The sequence below is a fragment of the Myotis lucifugus genome, unplaced genomic scaffold, assembly GCF_000147115.1.
Source record: "Myotis lucifugus unplaced genomic scaffold, Myoluc2.0 scaffold_68, whole genome shotgun sequence".
Taxonomy (NCBI): Eukaryota; Metazoa; Chordata; class Mammalia; order Chiroptera; family Vespertilionidae; genus Myotis; species Myotis lucifugus.
In genome coordinates this window covers 737,919-760,941 of record NW_005871116.1, presented here as the reverse complement: position 1 = coordinate 760,941, position 23,023 = coordinate 737,919, and the positions used below count along the sequence as shown (strand labels likewise).

The following is a 23,023-nucleotide window of genomic DNA, read 5'->3' as shown; positions in this document are numbered from 1 at the left end:
CCTGCCGGTCCCGGCGTCTCTCACTCCTGCTGGACTCCAGTCCTCCAGTGACTTCTTACTATGTGAGCGAATGAGGAATAGTAAGTGACATATGTAAATAGAAGCCACCTTAAATGCAAAATCTATATAACTTAATTTATTATCGCAAAGAGGTGAGGCATGTCCATTGGCTCTTCAGCAGAATTAATAAAAGCGTAGCGAGCAGAACAAAGGACACGAGGACCCCCTCCATCCTGATCTGCTCCGAGTCCTGCGTTTGGCTCAGCGCCGTCCATGTGTTTGATTTCAACCAACAACAGGTCAGAAGGAAGAGTAGCCAGAGACGCTATTCTCTTAGTGCAAAGGAGAATGTTCTGGTTCCATCCGACCATAGCAACTTGGTGACCTTGGACTTAACTCTGGCTTTTGGAGACTCGGGAAATGTGTTTGCCGGATGCTTGTAATTCAGGGAAAGAGCATTTGCTGGACGGGGGAGCGCAGTTGCTCACCCCAGAGACTCCGTCTGAGTCCAGCCTGGTGTTGAGGACCCCGCGGCCTTCTGCTCCTGGTGTCGGGGAGGGGAAATGAGTTCCTCTAAGCCGACCACTGGGGTGCAGGTGGCGGGGGGAATGGTGACTTTTCCGAGCGAGGGCAGGAGCTTTCTGGATCGCCCAGGCGGGTTCCCACTGCCTCTCAGACAGACTGGATGCCGTTAAGCCCGGATTTCCTGGCAGGCCCGCCGGAGGCTTTTCCAAAAGGCATCTCAGCCCGCGGGGCACAGCCTTTCCCTGTCTCATCTCGACAGGGAGCCCCTGGACACACGCCCCCTGTTTCCAGCTGGTCGCACATGCTTTTTTTTCACGCTGCAACCAGAAAGCCGGGCCAAGGTGTGACATTTACGAACCCCAGCAACTGGGAGCTGTGCGCGCACGCCGTGCTGCCTGTGATGTGGGGAGTGATGAATGGGCCGTTCTGCTTCCCCTCTGGCATGCCTGCAGCCTATTTACTACCCGGCCAAGTATAAAACCGCGGGCCGGCTGTGCTCGGTCTCCAGCCCGGCGTCCCCCGAGGAGACCACGCGCCGGAGCCCGGCCATCCGTCTTCCCCAGGAGGCTCCCGGCTTGCTGAGAACCATGGTCCGTGGGCACCTGCTGGCTCTGTTTGTCCTCCCTTTTTGCCTGTGTCAAGATGAATACATGGAGGTGAGCGGCAGAGCTAATAACGTGGTGGCCAGAATAGTGCAGAGCCACCAGCAGACCGTCCGTGGTGGCTCCAGGAGGGAGACAGTGAGAGAGCGGAGCCACCCGAGAGCGGGGACGGTGGCTAATAACGCGTCTGCAGACCTAAAGCCCCCGAGGCCAGATGAGCTCCCGCACCCCGAGGTAGATGGCCTAGCCCCGATCACCCCGTTCTGGGGCCAGGTACTCAGCATTCTCTTCTAAGGCTTTCCTGGGAGGGGCTGTCCTGGCTGTGGCTTCAGCTGCGATTCTGAAGGGGGGTGCTTCTGAGACATCTGCTGAGCTGCTGGTGGGTGTCTTTCTGGGGTGCTCTGTGCTCGAGGGGGGCTGTGGGTCTCTTAGAAAGCCAGCAGGAGTGGGTGTGCTGGGACAGAGAGACTGCTTGGTGCCCCGCCAAATAGGACACTGGGGGCCGCCAGCTCCCTGCTCTGCTGTGACTTGGTGTCCCCCTTCCCTGGGTGTGGAAAGAGGAGGCTGACCATGCGGTAGCCACATGGCTGTCCCCGCTCATTCGCCGATCATAAGGGAGTTGGGCTTTCTGAATCCGTGCCCAGCAGGGAGAAGCTGCCTGGCGGTTTTCCCTTTGCTTTGAGAGTTTACTGCGGCCTTTTATGCCGGGCGTGTGGTCTGCTTGCTAGCTTTCTAGGTCGCTAAGTTTCTATGTTCAGTCTGTTTCAAAAAGGACCAAAGAGTTAAAATAAACCAAGAGTTAAATCAACAAAAAGGCTATATATTTAAAATGTAAACCTCATTGTATGAGTGAATGCCTGATAATCACAGAGGATGGGGTTAATTTCTCAGAGTAAGAGCTCGGCAATAAGGGAACGTCTTTAACTCTTTTTTTATTGAATCTTTATTGCTGAGTATTACAGGCAACCCCCTTTTCTCCCTCCAATGGCCCCCTCCACCGGGTTCTCGTCCCACCCCAGGCCTTCACCACTCTATTGTCTGTGTCCATAGGTAATGAATGCATCTGTGCATAAAAATTCTTTGGTTAATCTCGTCCCATCCCTCCTCTCCCCCTTCCCTCTGAGATTCGTCAGTCTGTTCCATGTTTCCATACCTCTGGTTCTATTTTATTCATCAGTTTATTTTGTTCATTAGATTCATCTTTAACCCTTTTAGGGTAGTATGGGAGTGAGCTAAATTTGCAGTGTAGTGAATGGCAAATTGGTGGGACTCAATTTATTTTAAACATTAAGGACAGCAAGATTTTAACATTAAGGACAACAGACTTTAAAATGTCTATTTAAAACTATTTAACATATTTTTAACTGAAGTATAATCTATAAAAATAAAAGCATAATATGATAATTAGACCGGACATCCTTCCAGACGAAGCCAGGGCTGCGAGGAAAGCCCAGGTCCCAGGTGCCAGAGGGAAGCCGGTGCCAGCAGTCGGGGGAAGGAAAGCCTACTCTTGCACGAATTTTGTGCATCGGGCCTCTAGTGGATATATAACATTGTATTTGTTTTAGGTGAACAGCATAGGGAGATTTTTATTTACTTTCTAAGCACCAAGCTTGCTGAAATCAGATGAGGGGGCAAGGAGAGTTACTTTGAATTCTGTGATCTTTGAACAAATAGGTTTCACTACAAGAATTGACTGCTTTGATGCATTTAAATGGACCCCGAAAAGGGACATGCAGTTGCAATCTGACCCCCTCCTACCACAGGTGGAGAAGTTTGGGTTGAGACTCCTTATCTGATCAGGGACCAAGTTCACACACAGAACCACCCGTAGATCTAGGACTAACCTGGGACCTCTAACCACACGATTCCGTGGGGCCGTTTCAAGGAAAAATTGCGTCTTTAAGGAGCCGCAGAAGAAATGATGACCTTTAAATACAACCTCTTTTTAAAGGCGTTTTAGAGGTTGTCTCTTGTCTGACAGTCTTTTGGCTGCAGGGTGAGCGATGCTCAGCTGTGTTTTCCATTGCGGGGAAGATATTTTCCCTTTGTCCAAGCCTTGACCTGGACTTTCTATTTCAGTCGATGGGATCTTTGCTGGATCCTTCCTGGCTCTGGCAGGGTGAGCCCCGGCAGCAGTAGAAAGCAGATGTAGACTGTCATCCATCATTATTTCTTGGTAACCGATACCCAGCAGGCCACTGAAGTCCAAATTAATTTCTACCCAGCCCACCTTCTATCCCCCTGGGCATGTAGCAGGCTGAAATCACATCAGTCACTTTCTGCCTGTTTTTGAAATCAGGGGCTTTCACACTCCCCTGCCTCTCCAATAGATTTCCAAACAAACCACTAACAGGAGATACTGAGGTGATCTAGTCATTGATATTCTAGACGTTTTCAAAGCAACTCTTCTGCCCATGGATATGGAGACCCACCTGAATTTAGGATTGTCCTGTGTTCTTCTTTTAATTTTTCTGTCTCCTCATTCATTCTTTCACCAGTCATTTCCCGTGCCTCTACTGTGTGCCAAGCTTTAGAATGTGCATAAACATGTCTGAGGTCCCACTTCTGATCACTTCTGAAGCATCCTAGTGGCGATAAATGAATAGATAATTAAATACCATGTGGCCAACTCAATGCACAAGAGACAGTTGGGGGAAAAGTGTCAGAGTGGTGGGCACTGAGCTGGATCTCAGAGATGAAACAAAAGGATGGCTGTCCACGGGCAAAGCGGGAGGAAGACCTGGGACGGTTTCAGAGCCAGGCTGGAGGATGCTGTTGGCCAGTTGAGGAGCTTAGATCATACTTTGCCAGAAAAGTTTGTTTTTGTGTTCATAGCAGGGCAGTAAGGGGTCAGGTTTGGGCTCTAGGAAATGACTGTGCCCAAAGGGTCCATGGATGGGAGTGTGCAGAGATGAGGGTGAGCAGACCTGGACTCTTTCCCTGGCATTTTCTTCTCTGCAGCTCTTCCCCATTCACCTGTATCAGTCTCCCCTTCTCATTCTAGACATCGCTCCCTCTCCCTCTCTCTCTTCCTACTTCCCCTCTCCTTCTTTCTCGCTCCTCTTACTTGGGTTAAAGAGGAAGCTATGGACTCCCTTTCCTAGAAGTTACTTACTGTTGGTTGAGTTGACTTCTGAAGAGCTGCTCTGGGGCCTCCATCTTCAAAATGGACAGAACTTGTCTTAGGGACACCTTCCTCCCCTACTGCCCATTTGCATGTCCTTGGTGTTCACATTGGACCTAATTTTGGGGAAAGGATTGATAAACTTAAGAGGGTGATAGACAGTAACTACCTAATTCGCCCTTACCTATGAGGAAACATCTTAATTAACATGTTCTGTCCACCTTATTCTACAAGTCCATCAAAAGACTCATGATCATTGTTCCATTTGACTGAGCTTTGAAAGCCAGCCAGAGGGAGGGACATGTGAAATGTTGCAGGAGGGCTCTTCGAATGGTGCCCAAGAGGTAGTGACCGGAAGTCCCTCCCTGTTTTGGTGGCGGCTCTTTGCTCTCAAAGCACCCCAAGCAGCGTAGGCATGCACCCCAGTTTAGTTAGCTCTGGTACTGAACAACCCCATCTCCTGGACTTAACTTCTCTTGCCTAGATACTAGACTTTAAAAACAAAATCTTTCTAAGTCATTATTTCAGGTTTTGAAAAATACTTTAGTATCTTTGTTTGCATCTTAGAGCTGGAAAAAAAACCCTCATGACCATCTTACTCAATCTTCTAATGTAGCAGAGAGGAAAAATGATGTCTGGGGGATAGTGACTCCCCGGAAGTCACACAGAACTGAGATGGGGCTTCCAGGCTCCAGTCCACTCGCCTTTCCGACCTTCCCTTTCTGACATTCTCAGTATTTCAATTCTATTCATAAACAAATTGTTCCACTTCAGGATTTTACCTCCTTCCACTCCCTTCTTCTCCAAAATCCATTATTGGCACTGGATTTCTTGGAGCTCAAAGAGCCGTATTTTCCCATTAGCAAGATCATACCAGGAAATGAAGGAATACTTTCTCCTCAGAGTGCATCTCTGGGTTGGAAGGTGGGCGGTGCTCTGGTGTCTGACTTTCCAAGTGTCTGACAGCCCTGGTCTCAGACCAATTACTTTTGCTGATTCTCTTTTTCGCCACCAGTTTTACAACAGGTTTTCATGGATTCTCATACCTGTCCATAGTTGGGTCTGGTCGACTGAAAAGTAGACTGAGAGTTAGTTCCAAATGGTAGCGCCTGGTCACTCAAGACTTGGGCTCTGAGCTGTTGTGGGGAATGCCTGGGCTACACACACTGTTCTGCATCGGCCAGGAGTAGCTTGGTGGAAACCTTTAGGAAAAGGAATGAGAGAGTAAGAGAAAAGTCCAAGCCCATTTTTTAAAAAATATTTTTTATTGATTTCAGACAAGAAGGGAAAGGGAGAGAGAGACAGAAACATCAGTGATGAGAGGGAATCATCGATTGGCTGCCTCCTGCATGCCCCACACTGGGGATGGAGCCTGCAATCCAGCATGTGCCCTGACCGTGACCTCCTGGTTCATAGGTCAATGCTCAACCACCTTGCCACACCGGGCTGGCATCCAAGCCCATTTTTTATTAAAAAAAAAAAAGTGAAGTCTAAATGTACAGCATTGTGAAGACTTTATCCACTTTTCTGCTTGAATTTCTAATTATAAAATGTGAATTTTACATTTTTTCCCTCCTCCTGTCTCCCCCTCTTTATCTCCCTCTCTCTTCTTTTGAAATTCCTCTTTTTTTTTTATATAATGAATCCCTTAGCAACAATATGCTGTTTTCAAGAAACCACCGAATTACAATTGGTGTCTAGGAAAGTTTCCACAAGTATTTGTATGACATAATTAAAAGGCAAGTTTCCAGTTTAGATGAGACTCCAGTTTTATAAGCAACTCAAACTCTTTTGCCGATCAACTTCCCCTAGATCTCTAGCTCCTTGCAGTGAAAACACACATTTTAGAATTTTATCTTTAAATAAATAGGCATTTAACTCAGTGTCACATTTGAACACATTTAGTATTCATTAAGAACTCATTAAATATTTGTTCAAGCAATGTGATAATCATTTTAAAGTTCGAAGTGGAATACAAAACAGAACATCATGTTAAATACTTACTAAGAGGAAGTTAAAGTTGTTTCAACAAGACTCAATCTAGCTGCATCCGAGGCTCCTGGGAAAAAGGGGCGTTTCTGGAGTTTCCTCGTTTGCTGTCATGAGTAGCAGCGAAAAAGTACTTCTAGGGATACTGCCCAACACCCCACCCTCAACCGCCCTCACACTCCTTTCCAAAGAGTGTGTTCCTCTATTGATTCTCTTGGTTCCTTTACCCTTTGATCTTTGGTTCATCTTAGCTACCCCTGACTCCTTTGCCATTGACATCCCCTCCCCACCCTGTCTTTTCTGATGTTGTTGTGTGTTGTTTGGGGTTAAACTTGCCTAGGGAGCAAGGCCAGAGGAAATTCAAAAGTCCTATTACCTTGCTCTGAAGTTTCTCTTTGTCTCTTTTTAAAGTCTCCATCGCCGGGAGGACTGCCCCCAGACTGCAGCAAGTGTTGCCATGGAGATTACAGCTTCCGGGGCTACCAAGGGCCGCCTGGACCTCCTGGCCCCCCTGGCATTCCAGGTGAGGATGGGAGAGATGCACCGTGCAGGCCTAATTGCTGACTGTGCCAAAATGGGAGCCAGGGGGTGAACCTAAATAATCTGAGATGCTTGGGTGTGATCCAAAGTGTGTGCATGGAAAATCCAAAAGAGAGTGGGTAGACTGGGCTTATAGAGACCGTTTAGCTGGAGCAGCATAACCTCTATCCTACTTATGATTCCATTTGAAGCATGGCATAGGGAACTACCTGATCTTAATGGGGACATGCCCTGGCTTCAGGTCGCTGCCACAGTGCGGTTCATGTGATGCACTGCATCTAACTTTCGGGGACTTATGAAGTGAGAGTATGAAGGAGAGGAGATTTCCTGGTCTAGGCTACAGGTGTCTCCATGAGGCCATTCACTGAGCTACCCATCCTTCTGTCAGATTCTTAATTCAGTTCAATTTCTCTTCCCCTGGCCTTCAGCCGCCCTCAGTTGCCTTTTATGGCTCTCTTGGTCTCATGGGAACATTTTTGCACTATGTGGAGGCACAGGGAATGCTGTAGAGCTCCACCGTGCCTCTCTAGACCCACCATTCATCCACCCCGACTCTACTGAGTGGTGTCCCAGGCATGTGGGGTTTGGATAACTTGCTGGTGTCCTCGGCAAGACAGGGAAAGCCCAGGTCCTCTCCATCCTAGAACTTCCAACCCTCTCTGGGGGTTTAGTTGTCTTCCTTCTCTCCAGGTTAATTCCTGGGGTTGGACCTTTTCTCAGGGTTTGGAAAACGTCTTCTTGCTCTTCCCTGATTTATCCCATTGATGCTATCTCTATGAAATTAGGGTTATTTTTTTAAAGACGATTGAGTGGATTCTTGAATGTAACCAAAATTAAAATGAGAAAATATCTGCCTGGCCAGCGTGGCTCAGTTGTTGAGCATCGACCTATGAACCAAAAGGTCACGTTTGGATTCCCAGTCAGGGCACATGCCCAGGTTGTGGGCTCGACCCCCCAGTGTGGGGCATCCAGGAGGCAGCCGATTGATTATCCTCTCTCATCATTGATGTTTCTATCTCTCTCTTCCTCTCCCTTCCTCTCTGAAATCAATAAAAATATATTTAAAAAATAAAATGAAATGAGAAAGTGCCCCGTTAGAATTTAAACTGTGATTCCTGGCATTGAATCACCGTCATTGACCATCAACGACATCAGGCAGCAGGTACAGCGGTTCAAGGTGAGATATTCTGACTCTTCTAAAATCTTCTCAGGCAAACTCTTCTCAGGTGACAGGACAGGCTGGCCTTGGCTAAATGCTCCCCATCAGGAGCAGTTTAGTCATTAACTCACTAACCTATAAACACACTCAAAGTTCATCCATCTGGGAGAATTGCAAGCCTGCTGTGATACCCGGCCAAAGGTCGCAGGCAGAGTCAACAGCAAAAGGGCCCGAAATTCAACAAATGTAAAAAGAAAAGAGCTCCAGACATTGTCCCATGGTGGCAAAATAACGTGAAGAGCTGAAGTTGTTAGCCAAGTCTTGCTTTCAAAATTATTCTAATTTTTTATCCAAGATTTTATTTTTTCCCAGTTGTAAAAGGGGTATGTGTCCTTTGAAGAAAACTTTTAAAAACACACAGAAAGAAAACAGAAAAGTATGTAGAATGACACAAAAATCACTCATGTTCTGTCCATTTAGAAAAAAATCACTATAAATATTTTTATGTAATTTGTTCTAGTCTTTTCCCCCTTCAGGTATAACACACACACACATATGTGATATATATTCATACACACACATAGTATCATGCTATCTCTATTGATGGATAACCTTTCTATCTAAAAATATAATGAATATTATTAATGTTATTACTTCTGTTCATGTTCAGCATTCTTTTTATGACTATAAAACATCATCTCCCAGTTGTATTTTTTTTTTATTTTTTTATTTTTTTTTTTTAGTTTAGCCCTTCCAGTATTGGGGGACATTTAGGTGGTTTCTAATCTTTGCTACCATAAATGATGCTTTGGTAATCAGTCTTCTAGACATTTTTTTTTTCATCTAAGTCCTGTTTTATAAGAAAAACAGGCTTTGGAGCCTTAAGAGTGTCCTGTTTAAAGGAGACCCCATTTGATGGTGCCTCTATGGCTGTGTCTGGGATTGTTTCAAATGGTTCCCCTTTACAACTGAGTTTGTACATTTGGGGGCTGTGTGTGTATGAGAATAGATGGTGAGTATGAGTGATGGGGCTTTCTCCTGTGACGATGTCTTATTGTTTAAGGAAACCATGGAAACAATGGCAATAACGGAGCCACTGGCCATGAAGGGGCCAAAGGTGAGAAAGGTGACAAAGGAGACCTGGGGCCACGAGGGGAGCGAGGGCAGCACGGCCCCAAAGGAGAAAAGGGCTACCCGGGGGTTCCACCGGAACTGCAGGTATGTGCCCGGTGCGCCTCCAGGTAACTTCTGCATTGTCTTGGGCTTCCTGGTCCTGGGCAGAAGGCTCAGGTACCAGCGTGGAGGAAATCCAAGTCTCAGTTCGCTCATCTCTAGCGTCGGAGGTTTGTGCTGTTCAGAGCGCTTTGCAGCCATTCTTACGGAGCAGGAAATGTTTGAAGGGTGAAACCCAACTCCCTCAATAGACCAAATTCAAGGCAACCCTGAATGTCAGCTCATCTCCCACTTTCCAAATTTGAAGCTATCCTATCTAATAATAGACAAACATGGTAATTAACCATACCTCCACTACACTTCCCATTGGCTAATCAGCAGGATATACAAATTAACTGCCAACCAAGATGGCGGCCGGCAGCCACGCAGCTGAAGCAAACATGAGGTTTCCTTGCTCCAGTGATGGAGGAAGCTAAGGTTCCCCGCCTGCCTCAGCCTGCTCTAAGCTACACTCTAAGCAACAAAGTTGCAATTATAGAAGCTAAACAAGCTCCAGATACCTGCTTTCAGCCAGCTTCGGCCTCAGAGCTTAGAGCAGCAGTGATGGCAACAATGTTTCAATTATAGAAGCTAAACAAACCCAGATACCTGCTTTCAGCCAGCCATGCCTCAGAGCTGGAGCCGGGCCTCAGAGCTGGAGCTGGCTCTCAGCTCCAGTGACAGCTATAGAAGGTAAATAAATCCCAGAATTAAAAAAAAAAATAGAAAAAAGGGAGAGGCTGGGAGCTTCAGTCGCCCGCCAGCCTGAAAACGGCCCTCAGCCCCTCACCCAGACTGGCCAGGCACCCCAGTGGGGACCCCCACCCTGAAGGGGGTGTGGCCAGCTGCAAACAGCCATCAGCCCCTCATCCAGGCTGGCCAGGCACCCAAGCAAGACCCCCACCCTGATCCGGGACACCCTTCAGGGCAAACCAGCCAGCCCCACCCATGCACCAGGCCTCTATCCTATATAATAAAAGGGTAATATGCAAACTGACCCTAACAGCAGAAAGACTGGGAATGACTGGTCACTATGACACACACTGACCACCAGGGGGCAGACACTCAATGCAGGAGCTGCCCTCTGGTGGTCAGTGAGCTCCCACATGGAGGAGCTCTGCTCAGCCACAAACCAGGCTGATGGCTGCCAGTACAGCAGTGGTGGTGGGAGCCTCTCCTGCCTCCTCAGCAGTGCTAAGGATGTCCGACTGCAGCTTAGGTCTGCTCCCCACTGGCAAGTGGGCATCCCCTGAGGGCTGCCGGGCTGCCAGAGGGATGTCTGATTGCCATCTTAGGCCCAATCCCCCAGGAGCAGGCCTAAGCCAGCAAGTGGTCATCCCCCAAGGGGTCCCAGACTGCGAGAGGGCACAGGCCTGGCTGAGGGACCCCTCGCCCCGAGTGCACAAATTTTTCTGCACCGGGCCTCTAGTCCTATATAATAAAAGGCTAATATGCAAATTGACCAAACGGCAGAATGACTGGTCACTATGATGCGCACTGACCACCAGGGGGCAGACGCTCAACGCAGGAGCTGCCCCCTGGTGGTCAGTGCACTCCCACAGGGGGAGCGCCACTCAGCCAGAAGCCGGGCTCATGGCTGGTGAGCGCAGCGGCGGTGGCAGGAACCTCTCCCACCTCCGTGGCAGCACTAAGGAATGTCCAACTGACGGCGGGGAGCAGGCCTAAGCCATCAGTCGGACATCCCCCAAGGGCTCCTAGACTGCGAGAGGGCGCAGGCCAGGGTGAGGGACCCCACCCCCAAATGCACGAATTTTGTGCACTGGGCCTCTAGTGCTAAATAAAAAGGGTTTTGACAACTCGAGTATATAAACTGTCTGAAAGATCAATGGGGGGAAACTTTGCCTTTTATTTGGGCATAGATAGTGGTTGTTTGACTGTGGATAAATTCCATCATTTTTCTGGGCCTTGTAAACTAAGAGGTCCTGTGTGTTACTCTGACTGCTTTTGTGGTTTTGTAACGTTTTAATGAATGTTGCTGAATAATTTTAGCAACCTGGGAGCCACGTGCCAGAATACATTTACCAATAAAAGGAGTCAGATGCCACTTGGCAAGATTAAAGTTAACTAATAATATGGATGTTCTCAAAGCCAACTCTAACCCCAAAGCTGTGAGTGTTTATACCCTGGCTAAGGGCTTCTCAAATCTTTAATATACTGAGGTGCGCCTAATAGGTATAAGTAGAAGATTTCATCCAAATTTTCTCAATATGATTTGATAATAGAATTTTAACATTTCAAACAGCATTTTGAAGTCTAACATTCCTTGAAATGCATGATCAGACTGTTGATATTTACCATCATTTTAGTGGCTACATAGCATGAAAATGTTAGAAATGACCATGATTTATTGAATTCATTTGCCACAGATTAATGTTCGAGTGATTTCCCATCTTGCTGTTACAGATACTGCTGAACTAAACTGACATGTATAAAAACCTACTTCTTTAAAATAAACTGTCTGTTAAGTAACCACCAACCCTCTCCTTAGATCGCCTTCATGGCTTCCCTGGCCACTCACTTCAGCAACCAGAACAGTGGCATCATCTTCAGCAGCGTTGAGACCAACATTGGAAACTTCTTTGATGTCATGACTGGTAGATTTGGGGCCCCAGTGTCAGGTGAGATGTAAAAGTAAATGAATGACTGAATTAATCCCTCCACCAATCAAAAAAGAAGGAAGGGAGAGAGGGAGGAAGGGAGGCAGGGAGGCTGGGAGGGAGGGTTACATTTTAGATTAGTGCCGCTCAATCCGAGGTTATTGGTTTAGATTGATCATGTAATTGATTATATTCAATGTTCACTATCAGTTATTTCACCAGAGTTTCCCAGGCATCTCTTTACCAGCTAAACTTTAGCCTCTAATTATTTTCTTAAGGCTTATGGCATCAGTAGTCCCGGGACTTCACATGTTCTGTACTCCGTGGTAACTTGAGCTGCATGTAAAAACCTTGGCTTCCAGCTCTTTTCCCCCTGTCTCCTGGCCTTTGGCCCAAAGAACTCTGTAATAAGTCTGAATTTTTTTCTCTTATAAGTAACTTAATCATTTTGTTTGACTTACCAAAGAATTCTTGCTTTAACTTCAAAGTCCAATATTTTTCTAGAATAAATGTTGCTAATTCTGAGTTAACTTTTCCTACTCTGCATTATGCCCCTTTGATATGTGGATTTAAACCTTCTTTTTGTCCAGAAAAGTTTCTTTGAATTACTTTTTAAAACATAAATACTGGTTTTTCTTCTCACTGTTGTAGTAAGGCGGGGTGGCAGTAGGAGCAGTCAGACTTGTGTTAAGAAACCTGGTAATAAGAGGTAGATGGTCTAGAGAATATTTTAAAACTATAATGAAACCAATAAAAAGTCGGTTAGAGTTTATTATCATCACGGGCCAGCCATTCTAAACAATGACAGTGATAAAATACTCCCTTGTAGGAGTATTTTACAAGCATTCCCCTCCCTGACCCCTCGCAGTGCACCTTAGCACACCACTGGTTGACTTCTTTAAAGGACTCCAATTACGCCTTGCTTGCTTTGTTTTTAACTTTTCTTTGTCTTCTGTGTCTGTTATTTTCTGTAATCTTTCAGTGCTCTTCATTTCCATTTCATGTTGTTTGCTTCTTCTCTTTCTATCCTGCATGTTCTTAATTGTATTTTCTTTTTACTTCCAATTTCTTCTGTCTTGTTTCTATGATTTTTTAAAAAATGTCTTCATGTTAGTCATGATGTTGTGATTTTTAGTTCCCCCTTTTTCTGGCCATTTCTACCATGAATTCCTGCATTGCTTCATAATCCTTTCATATTTACTTCATTGCTATATTTTACACTCATGATGGAATACTTGGTTACATTTTTCATCGACTGCATAACAACATCTCCCCTTGGTGAGTATTCTTCACCTGTTGGTAATTGTTGCTGCACTTTTCTAGTTTTTAAAGTGAACTGATGGTTGAATGAGTTGGGTTTTCCTAGACCCACTCGCTACATGCAAGTCATTTCTGGGTGAGGATGGGCCCGGCAGCCTTCCGGGCTTGGTCACTCAGTGGCTCCCTGCCCTGCTGTCAGGGGACCCACTGCTTTTCTTGTTTCAGTCCCTCTGTGTCTCCCCTGTGTGGTCACACTTCCTCTGCCTCCCCAGTCTGCTCTGGGGCCAGCGAGACTTGGGGGCCCAGCCTGGCACTTGCCACTTCTCTTGTGTGTGGACATCTTCTGTTTGCTGGCGGGTTCTAGGAACCGCCACTGCAGGGCTGCTTTCCACACCTTCTGTGCCTTATTTAGCAACCTTCCCCCCAAACAGAACTTTTGCTTCATCTCAGCTCTGCTCACAGGAGGAGCTTCTTGTCAACCTCTGTCCTTCAGAGCAGCCTTTCTCCACCAGGGAGTGTGTTTTTCTTGGCACTGATTGAGATCTGCTGCTATATGGCCTCCTCAAACCCCCTGGCCTCACCCCCTTGACACCTCCATGGGACTTTTAAAGTTTATTGTTTTGTTGTTTTTATTTATTTGTGTTTGTCTCTTGGCTTTGTGGGAAATGGATACTTCTGGGTGTTTCTTTTCAATCCCTTTTGTTTCTCTATGTGGTATCCAGAAGGAAAAGACGAAAATTCTGATGGATGCAGTGACCATGTTAGACTTGTTGCAAATGCTTTTAATGTGAGCCTCGATTTATTTTTCTACCCAGCTAAAGTCAGATGTGAATGTCATAGGAAGTGATAGAAGCAATCTTTCATCACGCTCCCATCGGCTTTAAAACATCTTTTGTGATGTTTCTTCTCTGAAAGTTCAGTTTATAATTTTCCTAGAACTATTTTGTTAAGCACTATCCGTGCCACGGTTTATATAAATACCCAGATAAGCCCAGTCAATGGTTGCATTGTTTTCAATTGCTTTGTAATGGAAGATCAAGGGTTTAGTAGTTCTTCAGAACTCTAGTTATCAGATATGATTCTGATAGTAGCAGCTGTCATTTGACTCCCACATTACTGTTTAAGCCTCATTCAATAGATTGCAAAGTGACTGTTTTATGATTTTCGTCTTTGGGAGTGATGAGACAAAGAAGGTTGATTTCTGCAGTTACAGTAACATCTGAAAACCAGAGTACAAGTGCGTTCTCAGAGGAAACACCATGTGTGGATATAATATATATATATTCATTTTTGTATTTTCAACTCTGGGGATTTTATTATTCACCATCCGGTTCCTCAGTCTGCTCTCTCTGAAATGCTTCTGCCATTTATTTATTATAGTAGTCATCATTTTTTTCATGAAAACAAAGATCTTTTCCTGTCCTTTGATTCCAGCTTTATCTTCTTAAGGCATTGAAAATTGGTGTGTGTGTGTGTAATAAGTTTTGTAAAATGTAAAAAACTGAACACATATACACTACTTTCTTTGAGTTCTCTGCTTTTCACCTGTGGACCACCTGGGAGTACGAATGGACATGGCTGATGTGTATGCCATTTCCGTTAATCCCAGCGCATTGAGTATGCGAGCCTGCACTAAGTGAAGCATAATCAGACGTCTTTATTTGGTTCCACTTGACTCAGAAGCAGGTGCACCAGCATGGACCCTTCCAGCTTCCAGCTTCTAGCTTACTTGATTGCCCCTTTGGAAAAGAGCCTAAATGATGCAGGGTAGATGTCTCTGGGGTTTTCTCTTCCAGAACCTGCTGTGGGCTGAATGCTGCATCCCTTCAAAATCCCTCCATTGAACATCCAATGCCCAAAGGGATCACTTTCAGAGGTAGGGCCTTTGGGGTGTGATTAGATCCTGAGGGTGAAGCCCTCATGAACGGGATTAGTGCCTTCCTGAAAGAGGCCCCTCTGCCGAAAGACGATACAAGCAGAAGTCCACGACTTGGAAGAGGGCTCTCATCCGACCAGGCGGGCACTGTGGTTGCAGACTTCCGACCTCTGGAACTATGGGGAATAGATGTCTATGGTTTATAAGCTACTCAGTCTGTGGTATTTTATCACAGCAGTTCGAATAAACTAACATGCGGCCATGAGTTTAAAAATGTAGCATGGACATCAGAGAGAGCGCGGTGCTTGACCTTCAGTCATCTTTCCAGAATGCACTCTCAAACCTAGGGCGCTTTGGGGTTGAGGTTTTCCTTTTCTCCCCTCGCCCTATGATTGGATTCTTCTTAATCACCCAGTAAAGGTACTGTGTGTCTACACTGGCATTTCAGATGTATCAGGTTAAATTAAGGTGCGTTCGGTGAGGAGCCCTGAAATCTTACAAAGACATTCATATCTTTTAAAATATGTTTGCCTTTTCCAGATGAGAAGGATTCATATTGATAGGAGCACGGTTATGCTGCTGAGTCCACGTTGCCTCTTTCTGTTTATTGTGCATAATTTCACCTACTGACAATGTCTATTGCGAGAAGTTGTTGGGACTATTTCTTTCGTGCTAATCCACATTGATCTGTGTTACAGCATTTCTTATCCTTGGCTAAATCTGTGGTGAGTGTGCTCATTCGCTGTGCTGTTTATTACACGGGTTTATTTTCCTGGGCCACGGAGGCCACGTGTCTGTTGTTCAGGGCTCTGTGCCTTGGCCATGTGAGTCCTGAGGAGGGTGTCAAGATGGTTAACCTGTGCCTGGGAACTTTGTACTCTGTACTCTGTAACCTTGCCTTAAGCACTTGGTCAGGGGTAAGAGAAGGCAGTGACATAACAGCCAAAATGAGGTCGACTCTTTCCTTGAACACACACTATACACATTGGGAAAGTCTGAAAAAAAAATTAAAGCAGTTTGAAGGTGAGAGCAGATAAAGAAGCCCGCATGCAAATAAGGGCCCAGAGGAACCTACAGACCACATAGAATATCCACAAAAAAAGTGGGAAGTCATGGGGCATATCTCCCTGCTGTCTCGTGGTCATCCATGTACCATACATTAACATAAATGTGATTGAACACCTGCCTTTTTCAGGTGTGTATTTCTTCACCTTCAGCATGATGAAGCACGAGGACGTTGAGGAGGTGTATGTGTACCTCATGCACAACGGCAACACGGTCTTCAGCATGTACAGGTGGGTGGCCTTCTCGATCGGAGGTAATGTCCACGCCATCACTGTTTGCTCAAAGGATGGCCAAGGCCAGGGACTAGATAGGAATCAATAGACGCCGATGTGGACGCTGCCATCACTGAGCGCTCCCACACACCAGTGTACGGCCAGATTATAACTACTAATTGGAATAAACAAACCTGATGAACTTGGGCATAAACAGGTTAAGAGGCCATGAATTAATTACTAGCAACGCTCCCCATAACCAGTCATTGGTATTCTTTTTTTAACGCATCATCTCTTTCCTTCCCTCTCATTCTTTCCTTCTGCTTTCCCACTCTCCCACCCCTTTTGCTTAGAGTTTAGCCCCATGGATGGCCTTGTCTACCATCCCTGTGGGCTGATGGATTGAGAGCTTGGAGTAGGTTCTTCTCTCCTGGCCGTGCTATTGCTCTGATATTTATCTTAGCAATCTGGCACTAGGGCTCCTTGAGGAGGAAATTATTTTTAGAAGAAATATTTCAACTTGCTGTGGTGTAAGCATAGGATGTGGGAAAGAGGCAAAGAGCTAACATCTTCCCCACAATTAAATTGTTGGTTAGTTATCTACGGAAAACTTTGGGGCTGTTATCATTTCTCTCTTATTTTTTTAAAAATATTTTTATTGATTTCAGAGAGGAAGGGAGAGGGAGAGAGAGCTGGAAACATCAACGATGAGAGAGAATCATTGATCGGCTGCCTCCTGCACGCTCCACACTGGGGATCGAGCCCACAACCTGTGCATGTGCCCCGACTGGGAATTGAACTGTAACCTCCTGGTTCATAGGTTGATGCTCAACCACTGAGCCACGCCAGCTGCGCTTCCCTGTTATTTTTGATGACTTGTGAGGATTGCACATTTTCTTTTGGAGCCTGGCCACCAATGGGTGGAGATATCTGAAATGCCAAAAGAGAAAAAGATGAGTCATTTAGGTGAAGGTACTGTAACAAAGAGATACAGCATATAGTGGCTCGAACACCTTAGGACTCTATTCTTCTTGACCAGGTCCAGAAAGGGAGAAGGAGGGAGTGTGTGGAGGTTGGGAGGAGGGTGTGGGCTCTGCCTGGTTTTTGAAAACATAGTCTGGTGAAAGCAGTTCTGCCTTCCATAAAACTGACTTCCAAATTCTCTCGGGTCATTGTCTTTGTCACAGTCAGAAGGAGGAAGGCGCAGCAAGCTTGTGGAAATGTTTAGGCATCAGGCATTCTATTCAGAGACCTGTGCCACATGGTTCCCCGTCTAACTTTACCCAACCAGAGACAGCAAGGATGTCAGCAGCTCCGATGGAGGAGGGGACGTGAAGCCTGGTGAACAGCCAGGCTTCTCTGCCTCTCTGGCTACGAAAGATCTGTTGAACCCTTCTTCCCTCCCACAATACAAGTCTCCCCCACTCTGCCCCCATGGGAAGTGCCCTAAACTGCAGTTAATATATCCAGCTAAGAGCCCACAATCTTAGAGGATGAAGAGTCCTTTTGTTCAAGTTAGTCTCTGGGCTGTTTGTCCCTTTGGCCCCTGATGCTGTCCTCTGGGAGGGTCTTCCTTGTTTGTGTGTCTCCAGGGCCATATCTAAAAGGTGAGTAGGTTCTCCGTGGGGGTCTTTCACAGCCCGTTTTCTGCTCGTGCCAATTTGAAGGCTAAGAGGACTTAGTTGAAAATCCCAAAGTCCTTTAGGCCAGTGTGTGTGTGTGTGTGTGTGTGTGTGTGTGTGTGAGTGTGTGTGTGTGTGTGTGTGTGTGTGTGTTCGGTAATACCATTTTCTCAGAAATGTAGGCTTCTGATCTATTTGCTACCAGTCAGTTATCTGTGTTAATAAACCACATCCAATGTTATTTTCTTGACAGTTTTTCAGCCTGTTATTTCCTTGATTTCTTGTTCTCATACCCTTATCTCTCAACTTAATGGTGGCTACCAGAAGACCTTCAAAAACAATCCATTTAGGTAGAACAGCTAATTTTTTAAGACTTTTTCTATTAAGGTATAATTGGCATACAAATTATATTCATTGCAGATGCACAACATAATGATTCGACTTACGGTATTTCAACTTACGATGGGTTTATTTGGACATAATCTCATCGTGAATCAAGGAGCATCTGTATTTTAGTTTGGCAGCCCTCCCTCTAATACCAAATTCTAAATTAGCCAGGGTGGACTACACTACTGCAACACTGGCCCAATGTAAAGGCTTGGCCACCGCAGAAACCCCTTTTTTCCTCATGGGACAGTCCAGAGTGGTTGCTCCAGGTGTGGCAGACAATAGAGAGCTTTCCTCTACACAGTCTTCCAGCACTCAGGCCTCAACACACAACTTCCAAGGCCATTCTGGTCATTGTCCTTAGCATCCCACACAATCACAATGAGGAAGGATCAAGCAGGGGTGTTCCTGAGAGTTGCACTGGCCAATTCCAGCGGCGGCACCTGCCATTTCTGTTCACATGTCCTTGAAAGAACTTAATCCCAGGACTATCCCTAAATGCACGAGAGCTGAGAGAGAAGGGGAGGGCAGATTTTGGTAAAGAGCAGGCTGCCCACTGCAAAGCCTAAGTAGATGGTGCCTTTTTTTTCTTTCCAGCTACGAGACCAAGGGGAAATCGGACACGTCCAGCAACCACGCAGTGCTGAAGCTGGCCAAAGGAGATGAGGTTTGGCTGAGGATGGGCAACGGCGCTCTGCACGGGGACCACCAACGCTTCTCCACCTTCGCAGGCTTCCTGCTCTTTGAAACTAAGTGAATAGAGGACTAGACCAGCTCCACTTTGGGGAAAACTTGTAGCTGAGCTGGTATTGTTATGATGTGAGGAACATTAGAGTTAAGGGTTCTACATGTTGTATTTTTTTTAAAAAAAGTTATTGGTTACATTGTTAATCATGCTACAGATACAGCAATAATGTGGGGTGACTCAGGGGTTCAGAAGAATCAAACACAAAACAGTTTTCCCAAGTGACCTTGTCTAAAACACTCACCACCTTTATCACTCCTCCCCAGGCACCTAAAAGAGAGTTCCCCTCTTGGTACAGGTTGGAAACACTGGTTCCCATCAGAGAGGTCATGTGCAAAGAGTTTTGGCAGCTCTGTTTTTAATTTAATAGCAGCTCTCAGGAACCCCTGAAGCTTTGAGTTCATCATTATAACTCTTCAGCAAATAGGATGCAGTGATTAAGATGGGGCTGAGGCAAGAGTAGGGGCACTTGCCAGGATCGAGGTACCAGAAACATGTGTAAAACCTAGACTGGGAAGTAGCACTTTGATCCAGTGGGTCAACACTCATGAATAAAGTACAGATCTTTTTTAGTCATTCCTGATAGCTTTTCGATAGCAAAAGTATTCACAATGCCCACACATTATTGACTCATCCTTTTTTTAAAAAAACAAAACAAGGATGTTACTGTAATTAAACCCTAACTTCTAATAGTTTGTATTTTTCAAAATAGAATTTTTTCATGATCCAGAGTTGGGTTGACAAGATCTGGTTTATCAGGTTGCCTCTTTTCCACTGTGTTGCTTAGATTACAATAAATCTTTGTTGGCGCTGATCTGCAGGTGAGTGTAGGTCCTCACTGTACCCATATAATCACCTTTTCTCTAGAAATTACCCTCATGAACTTTACACACACTGACAAGTCATGCTGAAGGAGCTGTAGACTTAGTTATATATAGTAAAATGGATTCAAGATAGGAGACATACAATAAAATCTCTTAGCCTTTTTAAAATAAAAACGCGATGACTTTTTTGATTGCCACGTTTAGCCAATATTCACAGAGCAGCTGTGCCACTTGACTTTTGCCTACCCCTTCCCTAAAAATCTATTCTCCGAGGATTAAATGAGTCACCAAACCAACATTCATGAGGATGCACCATAGACACATCTGAATATAATACCCAAAGATAAAACCTAAAATTGGTCTATTTTAAGCAAAGATATTATCACTGGAATATGCGTTTACCCTGATGTCGAATCACACTTAAAGTGCACTAGAGAGATGCTATCTGACAGATATCATACAATGAATTCCCTTATAAGTAACGGGCCCTTAATTTATTTTCTGTTACAAATTGGGTTTCCACAGAGGCTTAAACTATGGGTTTGCTTTCTATTGATTACCCGTCTACAGCTGGAGGCGGAGAAAATTAATTAGGGCCGCTCTATTAGCTGACAGTGTATTTCATGCTCAGTTCAGCCTTTGACCCTTGTCTTCCCATTTGCAAATATTTTAAAACTCTTCCTGAATCCTCATGTAATGCTACTTAAAATGGAATGGATAGTAGCTAACATGTGCTTGACTGGAAATGTCTTTGTGATTTTGTATACGTCCCCAATACCTCACCCTTTCCCATGGAATGAGGTTGAAGTTTACTATGACCGAATGTCATAAATATCATGTAACAGTGCATTGGCAACAGATATTCGGATGTTGCCGGTTAAGGGAAGTCCATATCTAAAGAACATACAGTACAAGTCAAGCGCCTGTAGGAAGATACTGGCCTGGCTTTCAGTCAAATCGAGGCAAGAAAAATGTAATACGCATTATGTGAATGATAAACACACCTTTGTTAAATGTACTGTTTTATAATGTTCTTAATAAAGTTGAATAGTCATACAGTTGTAAGTCACCATGATTTGTTAACACAAAGTTAAAATATTTTCATGCAGATGATGTGAAGGGTCCTACAATCACTTCTGTGGGCACGGACCTGGGTCACTTGTCTACTCCACACTCCACTTTTCAGTTAGTCCGTTGTTACAACTTCAACCTTTTTAAGACATTGCTGTTTAGAGGACCCTTTACTGAGATCTGAGTATCTTAAAGGGGAAGGGCTCTTCATCACAACCCAAAGTCTGTCTATGTTGATCCCAAAATTCCAGTCTTCACCTCAGTAGAGACAGACACCTCAGGTTTGGATGTGGCCCGGCAGAAAGCACTTGGGACTTTCACATAAGTCCCGGGAGTGAAGAAGAGTGATTAGTAAGGAAGGTAGGAGAAAGTGAGGATAATTATCAATGTTTCCCAATTTCACCAACTTCCAGAATTTGAAAGACTGATTTTTACAAATCTTCCTAAAACTGAGGCTCTGTAGAGGAGATAGTAGGCAGGTGCCATGGGGAAGGTAAAGGTATCACCTAAACAACCAACTTTTAAATATATATATTTTATTGATTTCAAGAGGAAGGGAGAGGGAGAGAGAGATAGAAACATCGATGAGGGAGAATCATTGATTGGCTGCCTCCAATACACCCCATTCTGGGGATTAAGGGAATGGAACCATGACCTCCTGGTTCATAGGTCGACGCTCAATCACTGAGCCACGCTGGCTGGGCTAAGCAACCAACTTTTAAATTCTAAAACCTAAGTGAAGGTAAAGTCCATACATGAAGCATGTGGGTTTCTGCTTGCTGCAGAAATGCAGTCGGTTCAGTGTAGCTGCTCCACAAAGTGGCCAGACTGGGTGATTTCCAGTGTCGAAAGGGCTGCATTTGAACTTTAAACAAGTAGATTATATTGAAGGAATATTATTGAGCAAATTGCAAACAAAAGCTGAAGTAAAAAAATATTCAAGCAAAGAATACAATAATTTTATATAATAAAAGTCTAATATGCTAAGTGTCTAGTTGTCTGATCATCCATTCAACCAATCAAAGCATAAAATGCTAATGATATGCTAAGGTCGCTCAACCAGTTGCTATGACCTACACTGACCACCAGGAGGCAGACGCTCTGACAGGTAGGTTAGCTTGCTGCTGGGGTCCGGCTGATCAGGACTGAGGGAGATGGGCTGGACACACCCTGGAGTCCTCCCTCGGTCCCTCCCCAGCTGGCCAACCTCCCGCGTCCCTCCCCAGCCTCGATTGTGCACTGTTGGGGTCCCTTGGCCTGGCCTGTGCCCTCTTGCAATCCGGGACCCCTGCGGGATGTCAGAGAGCCGGTTTCAGCCCAATCCTGCAGGCCAAGGCCAAGGGACCCCACTGGTGCACGAATTCATGCACCGGGCCCCTAGTCAAATATAAACTGCAAAGGGCATGGCTGGAATTGATAAACATCTACTTTGTGCAAAGATAATGGGCTATTCCAGGAGCTACTCAGCATTTTTTCACCTCCTGTGAGTTTTTAACCTGAGAAGAGAAACATTCTGAGATGCCCTAACTGAAATGACAGCGGGCTGGAGGGTGGGAGGAAGAGGCAAGGGAGGTTCACCAGTGAACAGTCGGGGCTGAAACCAACAGAAGACCACCAGCCTTCCTGAATGCATTGAAACCTTGAATGGACTTCAAGCAGCTATCTGGAAAGAACAGCTGCCCCCAGATACCACAGCATCCTGCTTACACACAAACTTTCTGGCCTGTTTCCCACAACCGACACAGAAGCATCAAATACTTCCTCCTTACAAATGACTCCCCTATCCCAGAACTTTCTAGAACTTTCTTTGATTTACCTCTTCCCTGCCACCCCCTTACCTAGAGACAATGTAAATCCTTTCAAAGCAACTTACATCTTTCTTCCTCAAACGCGTTGTATAACAGAGCCCTGGCGACCCCAGGACGATGGGCACGTCTGGCTTCTCCATCCAGCCCAGCTGCTGGTCTAGACTGTGTGACTCAGAACCTGGCCCTTTTCTGGCTGGTAAGTAGCTCAATAAATCCGCTCTTTCAGGAAAACTTTCTGTCTCAAAGTTTTTTGTTAAACAAACCTAATGGAGGAAGATCGGCAAAGGAGAGTAAGTGCGTGGATGACATCATGTAAAGCGTGTTTTAGGAGCCACAGAAGGCAACGGGCTAGGGATTGACAGGAGAGAGAAACAATACCCC

General features: G+C 45.4%; 1 protein-coding gene across 3 annotated transcripts; it reads left to right on the top strand.

The window, feature by feature from the left end:
* The first annotated feature begins 635 nt into the window (after nt 1-635).
* On the top strand, nt 636-20,821 carry C1QTNF3 (C1q and TNF related 3). Of its 3 annotated transcripts, none has more exons than XM_023754966.1 (6): nt 636-1,361; nt 6,655-6,766; nt 9,006-9,160; nt 11,664-11,793; nt 16,104-16,203; nt 18,792-20,821. In XM_023754966.1, the coding sequence occupies exons 1-6, from the start codon at nt 942-944 to the stop codon at nt 18,949-18,951; spliced, it is 1,077 nt and encodes a 358-aa protein (XP_023610734.1). In that variant the 5' UTR covers nt 636-941; the 3' UTR covers nt 18,952-20,821. The 3 variants fall into 3 exon arrangements, with proteins under 3 accessions (XP_023610734.1, XP_014312508.1, XP_006090158.2); XM_014457022.2 differs by having other exon boundaries at nt 636-1,400; XM_006090096.3 differs by having other exon boundaries at nt 645-1,181.
* Nucleotides 20,822-23,023: the final 2,202 nt, after the last annotated feature.